This window comes from Phallusia mammillata, chromosome 7, assembly GCF_965637545.1.
Source record: "Phallusia mammillata chromosome 7, kaPhaMamm4.hap1.1, whole genome shotgun sequence".
Lineage (NCBI taxonomy): Eukaryota > Metazoa > Chordata > Ascidiacea > Phlebobranchia > Ascidiidae > Phallusia > Phallusia mammillata.
The window spans coordinates 22,169,270-22,191,282 of record NC_137258.1 but is presented as its reverse complement, the minus strand read 5'-3'; the positions used below and the strand labels follow the sequence as shown (position 1 = coordinate 22,191,282).

Here is a 22,013-nt window from a genome sequence, read left to right as displayed (position 1 = left end):
CCCGGAAACGCTCCTGCAGTGGGTTCGACTCCCACCGCGGGCTGGATATTTTTACCCTACGCCTTGCAATATGAAAATGCTTCGTGATCGGCTGATTCGGTATGACGACTTAATGGGCCTGGCACACTACGATCATTTCTGTTAGGTGCTTCTACATATGTCTGAAAAAATCCGCACAAAAAATTGATTTTCAAAGATTTTATTCGGAGAAATTATTTTGCTTTTTGGGTCAAATTAAAAATTAACTTTAAAGACCTATCGGTAGACTTCAACACGAATATCTATTTGCAAGATCCTTGTAGCTGATAGTAGAGATCTTCCCATTGGTTGTAGTCCTTAGCATTTAACCCATCATCGATATGAACAGGGTCAGAAGGGCTCCAAATACCTCCCCAACGGTAACCAGCATTCATAACTTTCTGGATGAGGCATTCCGCGTAGCTATTGTACCCAGCTGCGAAAAACAAACATTTAGGCTAACAGACATTAAAACCAATGGACTATAAAATCCTTGGTGAAACAAAATCAGTCGGTTCAAATAAAGGAATATGTATTTCGCCAATTTGACATCATCCGTTTCTGCAATCGAAGTACAAATCGATATAAAAATGATGCTAAAATAAATAAAAACACTAAAACCAAGGGTTTATAGTCCATTGGTTTTAATGTAATATAGTTAAAAAGGCTGACAGTGATCGTCAGTTTAAGACAGGCTGCTGATGGATCTGATCTATATAGTGTTATTTTATCACACAAAACATCGCCCTTTTCATTTCGCAATTTTTTGACCAGGGTAAATTCACGCATCGTGGTAAGGTTGACATGCAAAATAATCTCTTTAGGCACTGGCTCCTAAACGTATTGATGCTTAGATTCCTACATATTTTTATTAAGATCAGTTGGTGACTTACTAACTACAATGTTTAAAAGTTTCACAAAAATGTAAAAAAGCATAAAAAACAATCTGTTAAAACAGCAGACATAAACGAAATGAGGACAAGTGCCGCAAAAAAAGCTTGTTAAAATGTAAAAAATGTAGATTTCTATCGACAACTTACCGTACAAGCAATCTCCGTTACACCATCCGTCAGGCGTATCAACGTTCATGTCAATAGCGTGTCCTACCAAGTGATTTGACGTAGTCGCTGGAGGTACAACTGTGTCTCCAAGGTTCTGGCCCTCCTCGCGATACGCATGAGTGACCCACACCTGTGAAAAAACACATTTTCATCGGCTACATACCAATAATGTTTTATACCAATGACTATGTGCGTTTTATTGCTGAAGGGTTTATTGCATGTGTATAAGTTATCGCATTACTTTTTCATAGCATTAAAAGTGCACACAGTGAGAAAACAGCATAGACTAGTTGAAAATTTGGCTACTGAGTCTCATCAATTTCTCAGTTCAAATCCAAATAAAAATCATTGCCAGAAAAGCTTTATAAACTTGAAAAATCATACTCGTTTTGTGGAAGTTGTACGACTTACAGTTACTCCACATTGGCGAGCAAAGCCGTTAACATCGTCCAAGGCATCTTTGAATCCTGGTTCGTATTCCACTGCAAGTCCGTTGTATCCTTTTACGTAAGAACTGGAGTAGGTCCTGAGGGTGCATTGACCTACAAATAGCAAGATGGTCATATTAACCACTTTTTCAGTGAGACTTCTTTCAGTGGCGAAATCAAAACAGAAGTATGGTGATGCTACGTAGGCTATACATAAGGTACCTTTGATTCAAATCCATTCACTTACCTGCTACAGCCGTAGCAAGCAACAGAGTAATTGCTACAATCTTCATAATTTTTTTCTCCGCAATGTATTCACACTTCAATGACTACTTTGGGCGTATGAATCCAGCGTGGGTTGAACGACTGCTCTTAAACTCTTTCCAGGGAAAAACACACCTGTTGTACTTCAAAAGCCACAGCAAGGTCACCAGCAGAAAATTTTCTAAGAGGGGTGCCAACTTCAACACTCAGACATATCAAGTAATTATTTGCATGCATATTGTATTTACAAACAAATGCGTTGCCCATCACGTAAACTACAATACTGTGAAAAACAAAGAAATCAAACTTATCTGTTTCACCCTTTTTATTGGGATTTCAGTTAGGGGGCGAGTGCTACTCCTTTTCCTAACGTGTTTGTCTGATAGGCTTAGACTGGAAATTTAACAGCTGTTGTTTGAGTACAGGAGGGCGGTACGGTACGTACTGTACTGACCGTCCCACGTACCTCGTTACGTGGAATGTACCGTACCACCGTACCAAATGTCAAAAATCAAAACGTACCGTACCACCGTACCTTCAAATGAACCAATCGAGATTAGGTTGGATACATTTCATGACATGCACGTAAATGAGAGATGTCTCGTAAACAAGCTGCCCAACTACAACCAGCTTTTTCGAAATAAAAGTTTGATGTGTTTTCTACGGTGGGCTCGTACAGTGATAGTGTGTAACTTTCAACAGCATGTTTCTCAAACTCATTGCTGCAAAAGAGACAACAGCACTAGCTAGCTTTTTTAACTAACTTGAGAATCAATTACAAATGCCGAGTTGATCTCTGTTCTTGTCACGTGTGCGTTTGGATAATAGGCTCGTCAACTTTTTTAGTCCTCGTTTCGTACAGGGACATTGTGATAAAATCATGTCATAAACAATTTAAATTCAAGTTTCATACAATTTTGATATGCTCTGCAAATGGTAACGATTCCAAAATGACCGTTTAATCAACGCTTATTATGCGTACCAGTACGGTGGTCTAGTCCAGTGCTTTTCAACCGGGTGTATTGTACACCCCAGGGTGTACCATAATTTTTAAAGGGTGTACCATTTTGATGGGGTGTACTGGGGTGTACCAGATACAAAATATAATATACCTATGACCCAGGCATCACAATAGGCAGGTTTCAGTTTTAGAACAGACTGACTGGAGTGTACAATATATGGCACAACATGCATCTCAAGTGTACGTTGATTTTAAGTTACAAAACTTTATTTGTGACATCATAATTCAATATTTCACTTGATAATCGTTGTTAATGGTAGTTATTTTTGAAATTATGGATTATGGCTTGTTGGTGTTGTGCTCATCATCATTATTTCTGTTGGGACCACAGATTTAGTGTGTTACAGGGTTGAATAATTTTTTCACTAGGGTGTACAAATTTTGAGTAAACGTTAAAAGGGTGTACAGTTTCAAAAAAGGTTGACAAGCACTGGTCTAGTCTAGTGAACGTCCGTACCACGTACCGTACCCGTACCTCAGCTTTCTTTGCGTACCGTACATTTCAAAGAAATTTTCTGCGTACCGTAGGCCTACTGCCATCCTTGCTGCTAACAAGGCAGCTCCAAACTTATTGGGAGTTTATTTAGGGGGCAAGTGCTCCTTGTTTTCTAACGTGTCTGTTAGACGGGAAATTTAACAGCTGTTGTTTAATTGTAAACAAGGCAGCTCTATACTTAGCTTTTGTCTTCATCTTTTCTGCTGGTGTCAGCAATAACTCATTTTCTGCTAGCTCAGTATTACGCCCGCAAAGTTACTGGAAAGATATGTAATAGTTACTGGAAAGACATCTAATGGAAATTTACTGGGACGAAGTTTACCCGACAAGCAATGAACACATTTTCACCACTATTCATGTAATAGTCTGTTCTGACGTTTCAAGGCCACGGGAGAATGCCTCAAAACGTGCAGTAAACAAAAGCATTTACAGTTTAGTTTCAATGAACTGTACCCTACCTCATGTAACACTTTTACAGTCTTCGTATAATCCTGAGAAGTTAGTTGTTTTTTTGCTAAATTTTCTTTCACATAATTTAGATTTTAGATCATTGCACCAGACAGGCGCTTGCTGTTTTGCTATCAATGCAATCTAACTGTCATGATGTTTTGGACTGAAATACTTTGGTCATAGACATTTGGTGCTCCTGCATTCGTCTAAAACCACCGAACAAACTAGTCATTATGAAGCAATTTTATTACGAATCTTTTTTTGTTTTATTTTCAGGCCAAATCAAGATTAACTTTCAAGGACCTCTCAGTTAAGATGAACACAATTTCATAACTGCGATCAGGGCCTCTCAATAAAATGCATGTGGATTCTTTATTCGCAGGTTTCTTGTAGTTGTCGGTACAGACTTTGCCATTCGCTGCGGTCTGATTCACGTAAGTCATCATCAACATGAAAAGGTTCAGGAACTCGCCATAAACCTCCCCAACGTAATCTACTATCCAAAATTTTTTGGAGCAAACATTCCCCATAGGAGTTGAGACCATCTGTGAAAGACAACTTTTAGGCTATACTGTTGTCAACTTATTACCCAAAATATAGTCCTTTAAATACCGCAGTTTTATTTTAACTAATGTTTTTGGCCGGGTTTAAACCCAAAGGTTAACATTTTTGCGTGGATCAACATAAGCAAAAAAAGTTTGGTAATGCAGAAATAGTGTAGGAGGTTAGCTTAATAAACATGATATAGCGTTATAAACTTCATAAAGTATTATACGTTTTGTTTTTTGAACGAAACACTTCATTTTTGCAAATATTAAATTCTCTGAATAATTTGTTTAAAATCTTTTGGCTGCTCATTTTATATTAGGATCTTAAAAAATATATAATTTTAATTTTTTCACTTATTTTTACACAACAAAATAGGCCAGTACAGTCTATAAACAGCTAAGCCAATAAAAATGTCTGTGGTCCAGAAATCCAGATTATAACATGTAAGTTAGTGAGCATCTTACCGAGTTTACTTAAAATTTACTATTGAACTTGTTTATTTGTATAGAATAAAAAATAACAAAAACGTATTGATAACTTACGGTACAAACAGTCATCGTTACACCAGCCGTTCGGTGTGTCAACAACTATGTCAATAGCGTGTCCCACCAAGTGATTCGACGTAGGCGATGGAAGAAAATCATCCAAAAAGTCTTCCAAATCCTGGCCCTTTTTGCGATACGCATGAAGAACCCAGACCTGAAAAAACAAACGTGGTTTCATACCAAAATAACTTTCTTTTTTTGACCGTTTGTCGCATGGTGGTTGCTTTTGCATAAGTGACATATAGGTTGATTGTGAAGGTGTGTGTTTCAAGAAGCAGTGCAAAAATCGATCTAAAAATGATGCCAAGGGCTCAAAATGAAGCCATCGATATTTTGCTGTGAAACAATACTTAGGTACAAAAAACAGCCCCTACAACAATAAAAATCTGAATTTGCCAGGAGTTATGAATCTTTCGTGCCATTTCTACAGATTTTGTTACAGGAGTAACGTTTACCACATTATTTTTTTCATTTCCTTAGCAAGAAATGCAGTGGGTAAATTTAGACTGGAATGGTTTCCTACAGCACTTTTCTATTAAAAGCATGATAAGCTGCAGAGAGTGCACACTGTTTCGACCTGCAACGTCTCATCGTTTTTCATATACTTCTTACATAAACAGAAGTTACATGACTTACTGTTACTTGACACATGCGAGCAAAATTGTTAATGTTGTCCAAGGTCGATTCAAAGCCTGGTTCGTATCTTATTTTAAGCCCATTATATCCTTTCACATGACTGCCGGTGTAGGTCTTTAAAGTACAACCTACAAATAGCAAGACGAATAAATACATTTCAGTAAGACTCATTGAGTTGACTACAGTGGGAAAGGCAAAACAGAAACTCGATGATGCTTGACATACATAAGCATTTTTGGTGCCTTTGATTTCAATCCATTCACTTACCTGCTACAGCCGTAGCAAGCAACAGAGTAATGGCTGCAACCTTCATGATTGACTTTCTCCGCAATTTTTTACACCTCAGTGACTACTTTGAGCATTTTAAAACCTGGCGTGGATTAAAAACACATTACGGGAAAAAATGCACCTTTATAAACGAAAAACTGGCAGAAAATTACCATTTTTTAGCACATAAACACAAGTAACTATCTACGTGTATAGTGTATTTAGCAAAAAAATGCGTTGCCTGTAGCCTAAACTACTATACTGTCTAAGAAAGAAATCAAAGGAAATCTACCTAACATTTGCAGCAATAAGGCTATGAGAAGTCTACCCTGCCTCTGTTGTAAACTGAAAAAGCGAACTGGAAAATCTGAGCCATGTGTGGCATTGTTTAAAATGTGTGTTACGTCATAAGGTGCTGTGTGATAATATTCATTTCTTGTTAAGAAACCGTGTGTTGTTTTCTCACAAACATGGACGCCATTTTGTGTCCAAAATAATAATACGGTTTTAGGAAAAATACATAAATTGTCTGATTTCGGTCAACTGGTGGGCTTTAACGCCAATTTGATTGGACAATTGAAATAAACTTTTGGGTTCCAACATTTAAGCATTATAATGCACGCTAAATGCAAATATTTTAAGTTTAAATGAAAAAATAAGCTTCAAATCTACATAAATAGTAACATGTCATGTAAAATTATGTTCGCTTACTAGATTGTTTACAATTCCATACTAAAAGATTTTCTTGGACCCTTAATCTAAAAGCCGAAGCTTTCACCCCAAATTGACATATTTGGCCCTTTTGTAAACTAGCTACCCTAAAACACATACAAGCAAACAATTAAATGTGACAGATTTTATTTCAAGCAAATTACTTTCTCACTTAAAGCCGAATTAGAATTAACTTTCACGGCTTTTCAATACACCATCACTTATGCACAAGCTCCTTGCAGTTGATAGTAGAGACTTTCCCATTGGTTGTAGTCCTTACCATTCAACCCATCATCGATATGAACAGGGTCAGAAGGGCTCCAAATACCTCCCCAACGGTAACCAGCATTCATAACTTTCTGGATGAAGCATTCCGCGTAGCTATTGTACCCAGCTGTGAAAGATGAACATTCAGATGTGTCACATTTGGCTACCACCAAGCAATGGTTCTATTTTACTAAAAAATGCGACAACATGCTTAGAGACAAAAAAGGCGCTTTTCTTTGCAGTTGGAAATTAGGAATTAAATTAAAATTGGCTTACCACGTATCACCAAGTTATTTTTTTTCCTACAAAAATGTTTAAAGTAGAAATGCCACCATCAGTAAAAAAGGCTTATTAGGTCTGATCAAAAATCAAAATTTTTGTTTGGAAACTAAAGATTTACCGTACAAGCAATCTCCGTTACACCAGCCGTTCGGTGTGTCAACGTTCATGTCAATAGCGTGTCCTACCAAGTGATTTGACGTAGTCGCTGGAGGTACAACTGTGTCTCCAAGGTTCTGACCCTCCTCACGGAACGCATGAGTAACCCATACCTAAAAAACAAAACGCAGTAATGCTGGGGAATTTGTGTTAGGCTAAAAAAAACACATTTTCGCTGGTAAGCAATGGGGGATGTGGCCTGTGTGTTTGATACAGTGCCATTGGATTCAATCAGTAATAAGTAAGAGCACCATATTATAACAAAACAAAAATAACAAAACATATGACAAAAATACTTACTGTGACGCTACACTGCCGAGCAAACGTGTTAATGTCGTCCATCGCACTCTTGAATCCTGGTTCGTATTCTACTGTAAGTCCGTTGTATCCTTTCACGTAAATGCTGGAGTAGGTTTCCAATGTGCAATCTACAATAAACAAGAAATCCTAACACTTTTTCCAGAGGGAATAAAATTACAGTAGGATAAAGCTCTCTTAAGTCGTAAATTAAAAAAAAAATTAAAAAAAATGTTTGTGATTAAACTACTTTTCAAGTCCGTGTATAGTGTTCCTAAAAAATAAATGCTCAGTAATTTGAACCAAAAATGCCTGTGAAAAATGTCGTTTCGACCGCATAAATTAAGGTGTTTCAAATAAAAAACATAATGTATGTCAACAAGCAAATAAAATACTGCCTATATTATAATAATTAAAGGCGGTAACTACTAAACTGTGTTACGCTTGTAAGGCAGGTGTTACTTAAGATTCTGCAAGACCACAAGCGTCGGCTATATCATAAATACTTAGATAATCTTTAGATATTTTAGTTACAATCTTTACAATCTTTTGTTTTTATGGTATTTGGCTTTTAATTGCTGTTTTTATTTCTGAGATTCTGCTTTAATTAGTGTTGATCAAAGTACGCCAGACCCATTGAAGGCGCCATACCAAATCAGCCGGCCACCAAGCATTTACCAACATATGGCAAGGCGTAGGCTAGAAAAATCTAGCATGTGGTGGGATTCGAACCCACGACAGCAGTCTTTCTATATAAGTGTGCCGTGATCGCTGCTCTGCATAGACGCTTCAGGGCCAGTTATGAATTTATGTTCATCTTAAATAATTAGGGTTGGACTTTGATATTGATGGTTTCGATGTCGATATTAACAGACACCAGCCGATACGGTAACAGCATTATTCCTCCACTGTTTCAAAACCACCAGAGCAAAAACATTTAACACATACCTCCGTTGCTGCTACCGCCGGATTTACAGCATTGTCTTGAACTGGGTCCTCCACACGAACCACTGGAATAGGAACCTCCACAGTAGTTGGAGTTATCCTGACACACTCCACCAGCTCCCGTGCATGCAGAATCGCAACAAGATGCCCAGTTTTGCTCGTCAGCAACACCTGGATATTCAATAATACTTGTAGGACACACTAATATTTGTACGGCTAGTTTATAAGTAGATTCGAAAACGGGCACCGAAAAAGAAAGTGCAAACCTAAAACCAGTGGTGGGATTCAAGTTTTTTATCAGTCGGTTCTAGCACAATTGTCATTTTTTTCAGCCGGTTTTGTTACAAAAAGTCCATTGACAGTAACCATTAATGCTAACCGGTTCGCTGATCTCATACAATTTCGTGAGACTGTTCTATAGAACCGGTGCGAACCGGCTGAATTCCACCACTGCCTAAAACCCAAGAATTTGTGTGAAAACAAAAGTTGGTAAAACGACACAAAAAATGAACAGCAAAAACACATACATCCTGATTCGCAATCCAAGCAGCATCTTCTATTGCTGTCCCCGTCACACAAACCGGTTTCTACGCCAGCCGAACATTTGTAATATCTCCAATCAACACAAGTCCCTCCTTGGATTGTGCACGACAAGTCGGATGCTAGCAAGATAAATACACGTCAATTTAACGATTCTAATTTAACAACTGATTGATAATGCCCACATGGATAGTAGAGTGTATATCTCTTTTCTAGAATTGTCCTGCTATTTGTATGCAAATATAAACCACCTTTCAGGCTTTAAGTTTGGATTGGCATTTTGGCGCCTTTTAAAGCTTAATATAAATCTTTATAAGCGAAAAAAATAGTTGGAAACATGAACGTATTATGATACGCACGTTAGCAGTGGGATAGACAAACCAAAATTGGAGTTAAACTAATAATATTTGGATTTAAAGTGAACAAAATTTGTGCTTTAAAGCATTGCCTTACAAACAAAAAGACTAGCACGTGTAATTACAATTAATTTTACCGAAATCAGGCTTAAAGCAAAGGCCTGGCTATGTCGCCGCGTTATAGTACCTTTAAAATCAAGGATTTCAATTCATTCACTTACCTGCTACGGCTGTAGCAAGCAGCAGAGTAATGGCTACAATCTTCATGATGGGTTTTCTCCGCAATGTATTCACACCTCAGTGACTACTTTAAACGTTTGAACTCAAATTGAAGACTTATGTTTAACCGATGCCAGTGAAAAATTGCACCTGTTGCGCTTACGGATGGTAGCAGGCAACGGAAGAAAATTTTGCAAGAGGGGGCATACTTCCATACACATATCTTAGGTATATTTCGGTATTTAGTTGGGTAATTATCCATTTGTGCATTATACATGGTAGAATTGTCTATAATTTATACTTTGATATGAAAAAACGAACAAGATATATTTAGTAAAGTACCTTTTTGTAAATCCAGGAGCATTTTACTCACCCATTCAATGTAGGCTACACCCATTAAGATCATTTTTTAGTTAAATAATCGTCTTTATACGCATTTTTTACAGAAAAACTGCATTAGTGTTCTGTAAAATAAGAGAAAACCAAACAAATAAAGTATATGTATATGTTTATTAACGTACATGTTTTTGTGATTTCAGGGGGGTATGTAGCCCCCTTTTTGCCGATTAGTTTCAACACTTTTGATAGACTCAGGCAGGGAAATTACACAGCTGTTGTTTGTTGTTTCTAAACATAGCTCTAGACTATTAGACTATCGCTTCTACCGGTGCCTTTAAATACTGCAAGTCCGCTTGGTGCGCTTAGTCCGCGAGGCACTTCGCTTGGTGCGCTTGGTACTTCGCTAAGTATACTGCAGTTAACTTGTTTTAATGCAACAAAGCCCGTAAATAAAGCAGGTAACCTTTTTCGAAGCGAATAAACACGTGGTTACTGCGACTTAACGTAATGTTGCTGTAGGTACTGCATTTAAGGTTGGGTTAGGGCTAGGGTTATGGTTTAGGGCAGTGGTTCTTACTCGTTTCGGGCCATGGATCACTGACCTGGTTAAAATAATATCATGGACCATTTTGTTTATGAGCAAGATTGAAGTACGCATACAAAACAACCATTTGGGCTTGCGCCATACTTTTTTAAAACCGATTTTCAAGAAGTGAGATACATTTATTAACAGCTAGCATTTTGATACTTTTTTAACATGTGATATGCAATCATCTCCAGTTTATCACTAAATTTAGTAGACGTCCTGTGGACCACCAAAAAAGGCATCATGGACCACTAGTGGTCTATGGACCACCAGTTTGGAACTACTAGTTTAGGGTGTGTGTTGGGACTAACGTAACACTTTTCCAGCATTATTTGCGTGTTTAACGTTAACTGCAGTATTTACGCAAAAAAAAACAAAAAAAAACAGGACAGCTGCAGTATTTTCGAGTTTCTTCGCACCTTTTATGAATTTAATCGCACCAAAGAGAGTTACCTGCGGTATTATTAAGTTACGTTGCACGAAAAAAAGTTACCAAGCGCACCTAGCGCACGTGTAGTATTCGAAGGCACCCCGCTTCTATTTGTTTTTGTAAACGATTAATTCGTTAACTGTTTACTTACCACGTTGTCGACTGAAAGTTACTGAAAATACATTTACTGGAAATTAACTCGGAGTGTTTGCTAAGCAAGTTCAGTAGATCGCTAGAACAACATCGTCACAATTATTCATGTAAAACAACAAGGTGACTTTGCAATAAATAAACTGTGTACTAATTAACAATAGTAATAAAACACATGCCAAACAAGTCTTAACGTCATAAAATTGATGCGTGGATCTGTGCATAATGTCCCCAATATTTACTTGTTTTGCTATGCAACTCAAATATATGGGTCTATGGCGTTGTTAATTCAACCAACAAACATGGTTGTATGCCTAAAATGTACTTGTTAAGTTGCTTAAAATTTAAATTTTGTGTTTTAGCAAATCGTAAAAATGATAAAAGCGTTACATATGTGCAGTTATTTTCGGTCTAAACATTTTATTGTTTACTTCTGATTAACCTATGTTGTTTTCATTTATACCACCCTAACAGCTTGGCCACTGTTTTTACACAATTTGGTACTATATCTTACATTTATTTGCCAAAATAGTATGGTTTACTACATGGAGCGTGGAATCAATACCAGAGCTGTATGCGGGCCCGATAATGGGCCAGAGTATGAACTGAGGCCAGAATTTAGCCCGTTTAATCACACTCAAATCCCGATTTGAAAAAAGCTCTGGTCGTTATTTAACTTGGGCGCTACCAGTAGAATTAAAACGAGTTTATACGGTGAATAAAACTAAAACGAAGTGATAAGCAAGCCAATGTACAAAGGATTGTGAGCACACCCAAAACTTGCGTTAAAAAAGTTTGTTTAAAATGTTGGTTATTTGAACATGTTCATTTGCAGGCTTTTTGTAACTGGGCGAACAGTAGTTTCCATTTTTTCAAGTTTTTTTTATTCATTCCGTCATCAACATGAACTGGGTCACGTTTTTTAAAGTCCCCTCCCCACCTCAGACCACCCTTCTTCACTTTGTTGATGAAACATACAGCGGCAGAATTCCGTTTGCCTGAAAATATGAATTAGGTTGAGTTGAAAGAAGTTTAACTATGAAAGAATACACACAATCACCAAACTATAAATAGCTGCGTAACGTTAAAACGTTATGAAACGCAAAACAGTAGAGAACACACCATTGGTGGGTAGAGCTACTAACGTAAGAACTCACAGTAGCCAGGTTTGAAAAATTCCGGTACGTGACGCATAACAATAACAATAAATCAATCTTAAAAACTAGGTCTTTGTCACAAATATTCTAGACCGCCCCATGACAATATCCCACGACCCAATTACCACGCATCACGGGTAATTTATGTACGTCTAGAGCAGCGGTTCCCAAACTGGGGTCCGCGGTCCTTTGGGGGTCCGTGAGGCAATTTTGAGGGGGCCGCGAGGCGATTGAAGTAATTCTATAATCTTATTTGGCGTCAGTTTGTGCCACTAAATAAGTTTAAATCAAAGTAGAATTGAGAATCGACTGTCTCCATTGCTAAACAATGGCCTTTATTAAATGACAACTATAATAAATGCAATTGTTCGCGCACAATCGTAATGTTTTTGTCCTGTTTGTGATGTCACATGCTGTCTTTGGATGATTATTATGCGCAATTTTGCACAACTGGCTAAAATCCTGCAATCAACTTTCGTTTTTATGAAATACACATTTAGGTTAAGGACCGCGAGCCCTCGAAATAATGACAATGGGACCGTTTAGAAAAAAATATTAAAAAGTTTGGGAACCACTGGTCTAGAGTCTATCGTTGCGGGCGCTATTGTGTTGTCATTGTCCGTTGCAGTGTTCATTGTTTTATCTAAAGGAAATCGTCATAGCGAGTTAACGCCTTTTTCCCGATCATTGTAATGCAAGATATATAAGAGCGCCCATCTAACGATTAGAGAACATAACATAGAATGATTTAGAGCAGCGGTTCCCAAACTTTTCTAAAAATTTTGCCTGGTGGACCCTTTGTAATTATTTTGGTATTTCGCGGCCCTATAAAAATCAAAGAATGCTATAGGAAAAATGAAAACCATTGTTTCTTATAGTACACTAGTGCAGTCACGATTTTTTTTAATATAACAACTTTCTAACTTAGTGGTTTTCAAACTTTTTCATTGCTTTTCAAAACGGTCACTTTGCCATTATATCGAGAACTCGCGGACCTTAAGCCTGAAGGTGTATTTTAGCAATACGAAAGTTGATTTACAGAATTTTAGCTTATTAGGTATGCAAAATTACACATAACAACGTTCCAAAGACGGTTTGTGACATCACAGACAAGACAGAAAACATTACGATAGTGCGCAAACAATTGCATTCTTGATAGTTGTCATGCAATAAAGGCTATCTATTGTATAGTAATGGAGGCAGTGGATCTCTAATTGTACTTTGATTTAAACCTATTCAGTGGCACAAACTGACGCCAAATAAGATTATAGAATTACTTCAACCGCTTCGCGGTCCCCCCAAAATTGCTTCACGGACCCCTAAAGGTCCGCGGACCCCAGTTTGGGAACCGCTGATTTAGAGAATATAGAGACAACTGCAAAGTAATGCTGGATTGTTGTTTTTGTTGGTTTGATTATCGTGTGGTTGGACGTGAATAAATGTAGAAAAAAAGGTTTGCTGCCGATCAGAGTACACGAGCGTTAGCTGTTAAGGAACTTCCGATAGTCAGTCCCAAACTTTTGCGTACCCGTGAAAACGGAACGTGACAGTCTTTTCGTTAAGATTAGTTCCTAACTCTATCTCAGACTCACTGTCATTTTAAATAACTGCGGTCTTTACGCCCTCTATCAGTATTAAGCAAACCTGATCTGTGAGTTCTTACGCAACTAAGATCTGTAGCGACACAATTGCATTAATCAATCACCAATCCAAAGACAGCTGCGCAACGTGGAAACCTTGCTGAGCACAAATTAGTGAAGGGCACAATTGCTGAATCAACGCTAAACGTTTTGCAGCTATACTGTACAAATAAAAAAGGATTGGCGTGCTAACCCTAGTATTTTTTCACAGGATTTAAACCCCAGATGCTCATGGGGACGAATCCCGATAAAGTTTTTTTTTGTCTGTTTTGGGGTAAGGCGCGCCGGACCATTCGACCAATTCTTGGCTGTAACTTTATAACTATTTCACCAGCGCCACCATGCGCATTTTATTGTCTCAGCTTACCCAAAACAATCCGATAATTTTTTAAACATTACCTTGTAGACACTTAGAGTTGCACCATCCAGTAGGTGTATTGAGGTTGAAGTCAATGGCATGCCCAATTAGGTGGTTTGATTTTGTAGCGGGGGTGACAATAGCGTTGCTCAACTTCTGATTTTGTTTTCGAAAAGCGTGTGTCACGTGTACCTTTACAACATATAAAAAACTAACGGAAAATCATATTTTGCGCCTGGAAGCGTTCTAGCGCCTCTCGTGTCAAAATTAATAGCTAAAAATGGTCCACCGAACATGTTAATGTCAAAATTGAAATTTCTGCCTAATGTGAATGAGTTATTATTGTAACGGTACCCATTATTGTTAAAACTTAAATGTTTTTCTTTATACTTAAAAACTGAAATAACCAGTAAAAATATAAATTTCCTGGACGAAATTTGCCAGTTAAACGAAGTTAATATTTATCCTAAAGTTCTATTTAACTATTCTAGTATTGGACATTTTTAACTGATTTATAATGAATAAGGTGTGAATTGCAACTTGATGTACGATAATTGACTCAGTTTGTGACAAACATACTTCGCAACAAGAATAACTGAGTTAATATATTGGTTACCATAGCAACGTTTACCTTCACGCAGCACTGAATCGCCCACTTGGTCATTTTGTCCATGTAAGGTTTGAAACCCGGTTCTACTCTGACCTTTAGATTGTTGTGACCGATAATTTGCTTGTTCGAATACACGACCAAAGTACAACCTGCAAATAGCATAAAGATTGCGGGATTGGGAGAGTTTACTACATGATAATACAAGTCTGTTTCTGGACCGAAAAAAGCTTCCAAAACCGGTTAAAACACTAAATTACAAGCCCGAATCCGATTTAAAAAAAAAGTTTGGTCCCCAACCCGGTCAATCCGATTAAAAAACAAAACACAAGGACCGTATCAGGCCCGAAGTTGGTAAAAAGTAATGCCAAGTGTGAAGTCTGGCCCAAATCAAGGACGTTTGTTAAAACTAAAATGCCAGACCCACTTAACAACCTGCGGTGGTTTTGGCCTTACTGCCTCTGAAAGATTTTTTTGAAGAAAAATGCAAAAAAGTCAACTATCAACAGTAAACAACTATGTGCCGTATTGCTATTATATCAATACGAGTTTTTTTACTAAAATTAAAAATAGCAGTGCATATAGTAACAACAAAATAATCAGTGTTTATTTCGTTTTAACTCAAACTGTTCGTTAACCCCTACTCTTGGGTATCACTTGCACCAACCTTTTTTAGCGTTATTTCCCCCATTGATGGCCACCTTTGCACCTCTGCAACACTTTCGATTTGCAGGTCCCCCGCACATGCCGCGTACATACGGGACACTACAGTAGTTGCTGGTGAGTTGACAAGACCCACCAGCGTTTTGACAAGCCTTGTCATTGGCACTCCACGATGCTTCTTTCGCAATACCTGTGCAAAGTGAATTATTAATATATATGTTTTTTTGTGTTACCAAACTTTTTAACCAATTTTCAACCGACAATCTAGGACGTATGACTCGTTCCTGTGTTAGTAGCTCTAACAGTTTGTAGTCGTTGTTTCTACTTACATGCTGGATCGCAAGGCATACAACACCGTTGGTTGTTATTTCCAGGACACAGACCGCGCTTTACTCCTCCCAGACAAACCCTATGTCTCCAATCCACGCACTTTCCCCCTAAGAGCCTACACTGTGTGGTGGCCGAGGATCGATAGAACAGAAGACCGTAACGGTTCCCTTGAAGGGGTCGAATTCCACCCAAATATGCTGAAGAAACCAAAATTTTGTAATTTTTTTAAGTTGTGTTATAAGCAAGAAAAAAACAAGGCTCAAGATGCAACTACTTCAAACCCGTGTACCCTATGCTTAGTGGCGCCTAACCCAACCTTACCTTGCGACCCCAGCCGTTTACACTGCGATTTTCGTTGCGGACATAAGTTTGCTAAACAACATGCTCGACGTCATTTTTAGATCATAGCAACTGCAAATAACTGTAAATCACCACATAAATTTATTGTTACCTGTCTTAGATTCGAAAAATCATCGTAGGAATCTAATATGGGTGAACTTACGACACAAATGAGCAAAGTATAAAGTCAGGCCCGAATCAAACCTGTTTTATTTAAACTTATGCTTACAGCTTTGTTTTGGCTGATGGTCACTACAAAACCTTTGTATTTTTTGTAATTTACATTGATTCACTGTACTTTGAGCAGAAGACTGCTAATCTTGCAAATAGTTTTTCCATATCCCCTTTGATACTTGACGAAACAAATACGAAACATATAAAGAAAACAAATAATGGAAACAGTACCTGTACGAACAGGCAATGTCCGGTTGTTTGAGCAATATTGGCCGAGTGGACACACACAGTTGTAATCGTTTGTTGCAGCATCATCAGGGATACATACAAGTGGAGACTCACAGGGAAAGGAGTTGTAGTTCGTACTTTCAGGTGTTTCTGAAAAACACTTTGAAATATACAAACTTTATCGTCATCGTTACAATGGATTTGACTAATAAGGAAACATGAGTGATTGTTTTTTCATCATTAAAAATCGCAAGAAACTGGATATTATAAAAGTTTTAATCTATTTTATCTTCACGTTATATCTGAATTTCGTTTCTTTGCTAACGCTTCAAATTTGTCTCCAAAAACAAAACGATGAAAAAGGCCTACGCAGATTTAGGTGGAAGTTTATATAGCACATTGATAATAAAAGAGTTTTAGAAGTTTAGAAAACCTTCTTACCTGGCGATGGGGTTGGTGTTGCAGATTCGAAAAAATCAGAAAGAAAATATAACAACAACTCATTTAATCCTTCCTGAGTCTGAAGAACTGATAAGCGCAAATCATAAGTTAAAGGTAAAAACAGTAAAAGAGAAAGAATAGTAGCAAAATTCTAAAAGATTGTCATTATGGCTGCAAGTGTCACTGTACACCGCAGGTAAAACATAAGAAGTTTAATCAAAACAATTTCGCCGTTGCCATGGTGGAAAGAGTTTGCCATGGTAACGGTTGGATATACTGGTGCCCATCAACTTTAAAAATGGATATAGGATTGTTTATTTGCAACACTTAAAGTACAATAAATATACAATATACGTCTAAATGTTCAGTTCAGATTTTACATTGCGGTACTTATTAGTACAGCGGGCCTGACTTTTTGGGCCGGGTTCGGGCCTGACTTTACACTCTGTGTCAGTATTTTTTAAATAAATTTTATTAGCTAGGTAGCCATTTGCTGGACCTGACCTGATGTCAAACAGCCCTAAAACTTCTTGTTCAAGATCAATTTTCTATTATTGTCTGTTGTGGTTGTTGTCTTGGTGTTTCCTGAGGCTCCAATGTATAGTCCTATCAATCAAACTTTCGGACCTAAACGGGCTTCTCATAAACGAATTGGGTTCGGGCCGCGTTTCGGGCCCGTTTACAATTCTGTGTTAGTAATTTGTGAACTAAGTGTTTATATACTGAATATACTGGACTTACAGGGTAAGAGCTGTAAAAGTTTGGAAGGATACTGAAATTGTGCTCCACTCAACATACAAATCAAATTCACCAAATCGGTGGTTAAGTCATGGGAAGGTGGAAAATCGGTCCCACCAAGGTTATCTTAAAGCAAAATTCTTTGGGTAAAAATATATTAGAAATAGTTAAACCAGTGTAGTTTTGAAGGTTAACGTTAAACAAGCCATTGTTTCCAACCTCCTAAGTTAAATCCATCTCCTAAATTCGGGGGGAAATTTTGGGGCGGGAAAGAAACCGGTTCCCATGGGGTTGATGTTTCTAGAACCGGTTCGAGAGGGGTTGATGTTTCTAGAACCGGTTCGAGAGGGGTCGTTGTTTCTGGAGTCGGCTGAGGTGTTGTTGTTTCTGGAACCGGTTCAGGTGTTGTTGTTTCTGGGGGAACATAAGGTGTCTGCAAAAACGGCCAACCTAATAGGAAGAATATATACAACTCCAGGAAGAGTTTTGACCTGTTATGACAAATACTTGATATTGCGCAATTGCACATGAGATTAATCTACGAGACTCCAAATGGGAGAGGTTGCATTCTGATATTACAGTCAAAAATGCATAGGCTACGGGCTTTAGTTGTCAAAGCAGAACTTAGCATCAACGCGAACACTTGAAACAGCTTTGCCAGGCCTCAAAGAGATGCCAAAGAAAAACAAGCCTTGGATTGGCTTCTGTCGTAGGTTCGAGTCCTACCGCGGACTGAATTTTTCTAGCCTATGCCTTGTCATAAGGGAATGTTGGGGAGACCGGTTTGATTCAGTATTACTCTGTTAGTAGCATTTGCGTACGCTTCTGAGATGATACCATTGATAAAATATTTGTTCATATTTGTTGGCCATTGAACAAGTTTGATTAAATGACGATTACTAGGCCGTATGGAGTGACCGCTACACATGCAAACGCGAGATTAGCTTTTACGAGGATTAGAGGCCTAAAGAAATGCAGCAAGAAAACAAAAACATTAAGAAACAAAAACTTTTGCAATTTGCTTTAGTAACAAAGCCTTATACACACCCAGAGTAATGTGATCAATTTTAACAGTATACTTTTAGTTTACCTTCGGGGTAAAACGAGTTGCCTCCTCTTTGATCGCCAAAGTCGGGGAATTGGCCATGCACAACTAAGACCGTTAAAGTCACAAAACATACGAAAACCGTTACCACTTCAGACATGTTTTTCTATGGAACTATGTTTGTCTACCTGTTGAATAGATCTCTAATACCTGTTTTAAGACATACCTGGAGTATAAGGGTGTGAATCGGATTTAGGCTTAAATTTAAATAAAACCGAATTGATTGAGACCTGACTTTACACTCTTCCACATTTGTTTCGTAATTTCACTCAGGTAAATTTAACTTTCGGGCCTCAACAAGCTTTCTAGTACGTTTTTGGATTTCAAATTGTGAAAAACTTTGGGATCAGTAATATTTTAATAATCATTTAGATTTCCCGAAACCAACCAACTTTCTGCACAAAATCTTATGGAAAGACTTTTAAAGTATGATTTTAAAAGTTTTATTGTTTTCCAATGATAACTATGAAGCTAGGAGTTTTAAATTATCAAAACAACCTCGAAAAAGCTGTCTCAAATCATTATTTAAGATAGCCCTCACTAACAAATGGCTTCTTTATCACATTTACATATCTCTATCGCTGCAAACCAAACTACATCGCCATACTCAACATTTGTGCCTTCTTAAGCTGGAGAAAAAGTTTCATATTTTTCTGAAAAACGTGCATCCAATGTTTGACACAAATTGTCCTGGGGCTGTTACTGGAATTTTTTTGCAACGCGTGGCTGAAATGCTTTGTTTACGTGCTTGTGCAAACTGCTGCTTGTGCAAACTGCTGCTTGTGCAAACTGCTGCTGGGCATATTACATGCTGCAAAAACAACGTTTTCAAAGGTCTTTGTAGTGTACCTAGATTGATCTAAGCTGGTATGGTGCAATGTTACTGTAAGTTTTGTAAAACTTCAGACAATAAAACGCACCGTAAGTCGATTTTTTACCAACACTGTTGAGAATTAAAACTCAACTGTCATAAACCCAATTACTCTGTTTGCTGATATACACGTAAGCGTTTTGATTGGCAACTTTGTAAACATTTTTTAAAACATTTTTAGGTCTAAAGATTCTGTTTCTCTATACCGTGGCTCTTTTTAAACTCTTTGATATGTTTATTTTGTGCTTTTGTACTCTCTTATAGCCTGAGTACTATATCTGTACACGCTTGTTTTGTAAATATTTTATCGGTTCAGTCAGCTGTTCGTTAAAAAATGCGGAAAACGTGTTTTTTTTCAAGAACAACAAAATCAAAAATTTCACGCACACTTTTATTCAAATCCAAAATCACGAACACATTTCCTAAGTAACTAACACTTAATGACAAGTAACATCTGATTAATACACGCCTAAAATACAACATCACATGTCGATTTAAGCTTATGATTCTATTTAAATAAGGTAGAAATGCTAATTTAAAATGACATTTACAACATGCAATATCCAATCACAGTTATTTAACTTAAATTTATGAACATTAGGTTCAATAAAATTTTCATCCACCAAGCAACGAGCTAGGTGATTCTTTTTTTTGAATTTTATGTTTTGTACACGACAATTACGAGATGATAATTACAATACACATCTTTGCACTTATTTGCAACATTACAACACTACAATCCGCTTATTTGCAAACTGCTTGCATCCCGTAGTAAAGATCATTCCATTTGGTTTTGTTGATCCCATTCAATCCATCATCAATATGAATAACATAGGGATCATCGGTGTTTCCAGTCAAACTCAGTCCCGCGTTTCTAACTTCGTTGATGAAGCGATTGGCTCTTGGGTATTCTTGGTCTGCAATTGAATGTGATTTCTTATTTTATCATTGTATTTTTCATCTAAAAGTTAACTTCTGACAAATAATTTAAATTATAAAGAGGTTACCATTTAGCAATAAGATGGGTTTTAGTGATTGTTTCTGGTGAATCTGTACTGCCCCCCCCCCCCCCCAAAAAAAAAAACAGCTCGTGGTCCCCCCTGGGGGGGCATGGGCTCTGGTTGGGAACCACTGGTTTAGGGTGTGTGTTGGGACTATCGTAACACTTTTCCAGCATTATTTGCAGTATTTACGAGTCGTCGCATAAAATCAGGGCAGCTGCAGTATTTTCGAGTCACGTCGCACCGATTATAAGTTTAATCGCACCAAAGCGAGTTACCTGCGATATTTTTAAGTTACGTTGCACGAAAAAAAGTTACCAAGCGCACCTAGCGCACGTGTAGTATTCAAAGGCACCCCGCTTCTGCTGCTTTAGTAAAAAATTAATTCGTTAACTGTTTACTTTATACCACTATGTCGACTGAACGTTACCGGAAATTAACCCGAAGTGTTACTAGGCAAGTTCAGTAGATCGCTAGAACAACATCGTCACAATTATTTTTATTGTATATAGGCTTATATTGCCAAAACAATCTGGTTCTTGGTCTAGACCAGCGGTTCCCAAACTGGGGTCCGCGGTCCTTTAGGGGTCCGTGAGGCAATTTTTTGGGGACCGCGAAGCGGTTGAAGTAATTCTATAATCTTTTTTGGCGTCAGTTTGTGCCACTAAATAAGTTTAAATCAAAGTAGAATTGAGAATCGACTGTCTCCATTGCTAAACAATGGCCTTTATTGAATGACAACTATCAAAAATGCAATTGTTCGCGCACAATAGTAATGTTTTTGTCCTGTTTGTGATGTCATATGCTGTCTTTGGATGATTGTTATGCGCAATTTTGCATAATTAATTAAAATCCTGCAATCAACTTTAGTTTTTATGAAATACACATTTAGGCTTAAGGACCGCGAGCCCTCGAAATAATGGCAAAGGGGTCGTTTTGAAAAAAATATAAAAAAGTTTGGGAACCACTGGTCTAGACTGTCTTGCTGCGTTGTTTTAAAATGAAATTTAGAAGTGTTTTAGCAATGTGTTGCATAAACTGCTCCCTTAACCGTGTTTACCCGCAATTCGTCGCATTAAAGTCCTTGTCACACAATGCTTTGTAACAACGGTTTAGCTGCAGCTCGTCTATCTTCGACCAACTATATCCATATTTGCAGACTTCGAAATGCTCCAACGTTGTGCTGTTTTTTTCTGACTTACGCGTTGTCATTGTTTACATCTGATTAACCAATGTTGTTTTCATTTGTGAGTTTTATACCGTGTTAACATCTATCTCCATGGCGGCTGTTTTTACACAATTGGGTATTAAATAATTACATTTATTTGCCAACATAGTATGGTTTACT

General features: G+C 37.6%; 2 protein-coding genes across 2 annotated transcripts; both read right to left on the bottom strand.

The window, feature by feature from the left end:
- Window positions 1–199: 199 nt before the first annotated feature.
- Window positions 200–9,556, bottom strand: LOC145239091 (uncharacterized). The gene is made up of 12 exons (XM_080102373.1): window positions 9,511–9,556; window positions 8,921–9,064; window positions 8,391–8,564; window positions 7,452–7,579; window positions 7,114–7,264; window positions 6,676–6,840; window positions 5,469–5,596; window positions 4,830–4,986; window positions 4,146–4,283; window positions 1,491–1,621; window positions 1,059–1,209; window positions 200–454 (listed from the first exon to the last, which is right to left on the bottom strand). The coding sequence occupies exons 1-12, from the start codon at window positions 9,554–9,556 to the stop codon at window positions 282–284; spliced, it is 1,686 nt and encodes a 561-aa protein (XP_079958499.1). The 3' UTR covers window positions 200–281.
- Window positions 9,557–10,853: 1,297 nt separating this feature from the next.
- On the bottom strand, window positions 10,854–21,877 carry LOC145239090 (uncharacterized). Its single transcript, XM_080102372.1, has 9 exons — window positions 21,868–21,877; window positions 20,421–20,581; window positions 16,951–17,101; window positions 16,513–16,659; window positions 15,768–15,965; window positions 15,443–15,628; window positions 14,800–14,927; window positions 14,210–14,360; window positions 10,854–12,011 (listed from the first exon to the last, which is right to left on the bottom strand). The coding sequence occupies exons 1-9, from the start codon at window positions 21,875–21,877 to the stop codon at window positions 11,839–11,841; spliced, it is 1,305 nt and encodes a 434-aa protein (XP_079958498.1). The 3' UTR covers window positions 10,854–11,838.
- Window positions 21,878–22,013: the final 136 nt, after the last annotated feature.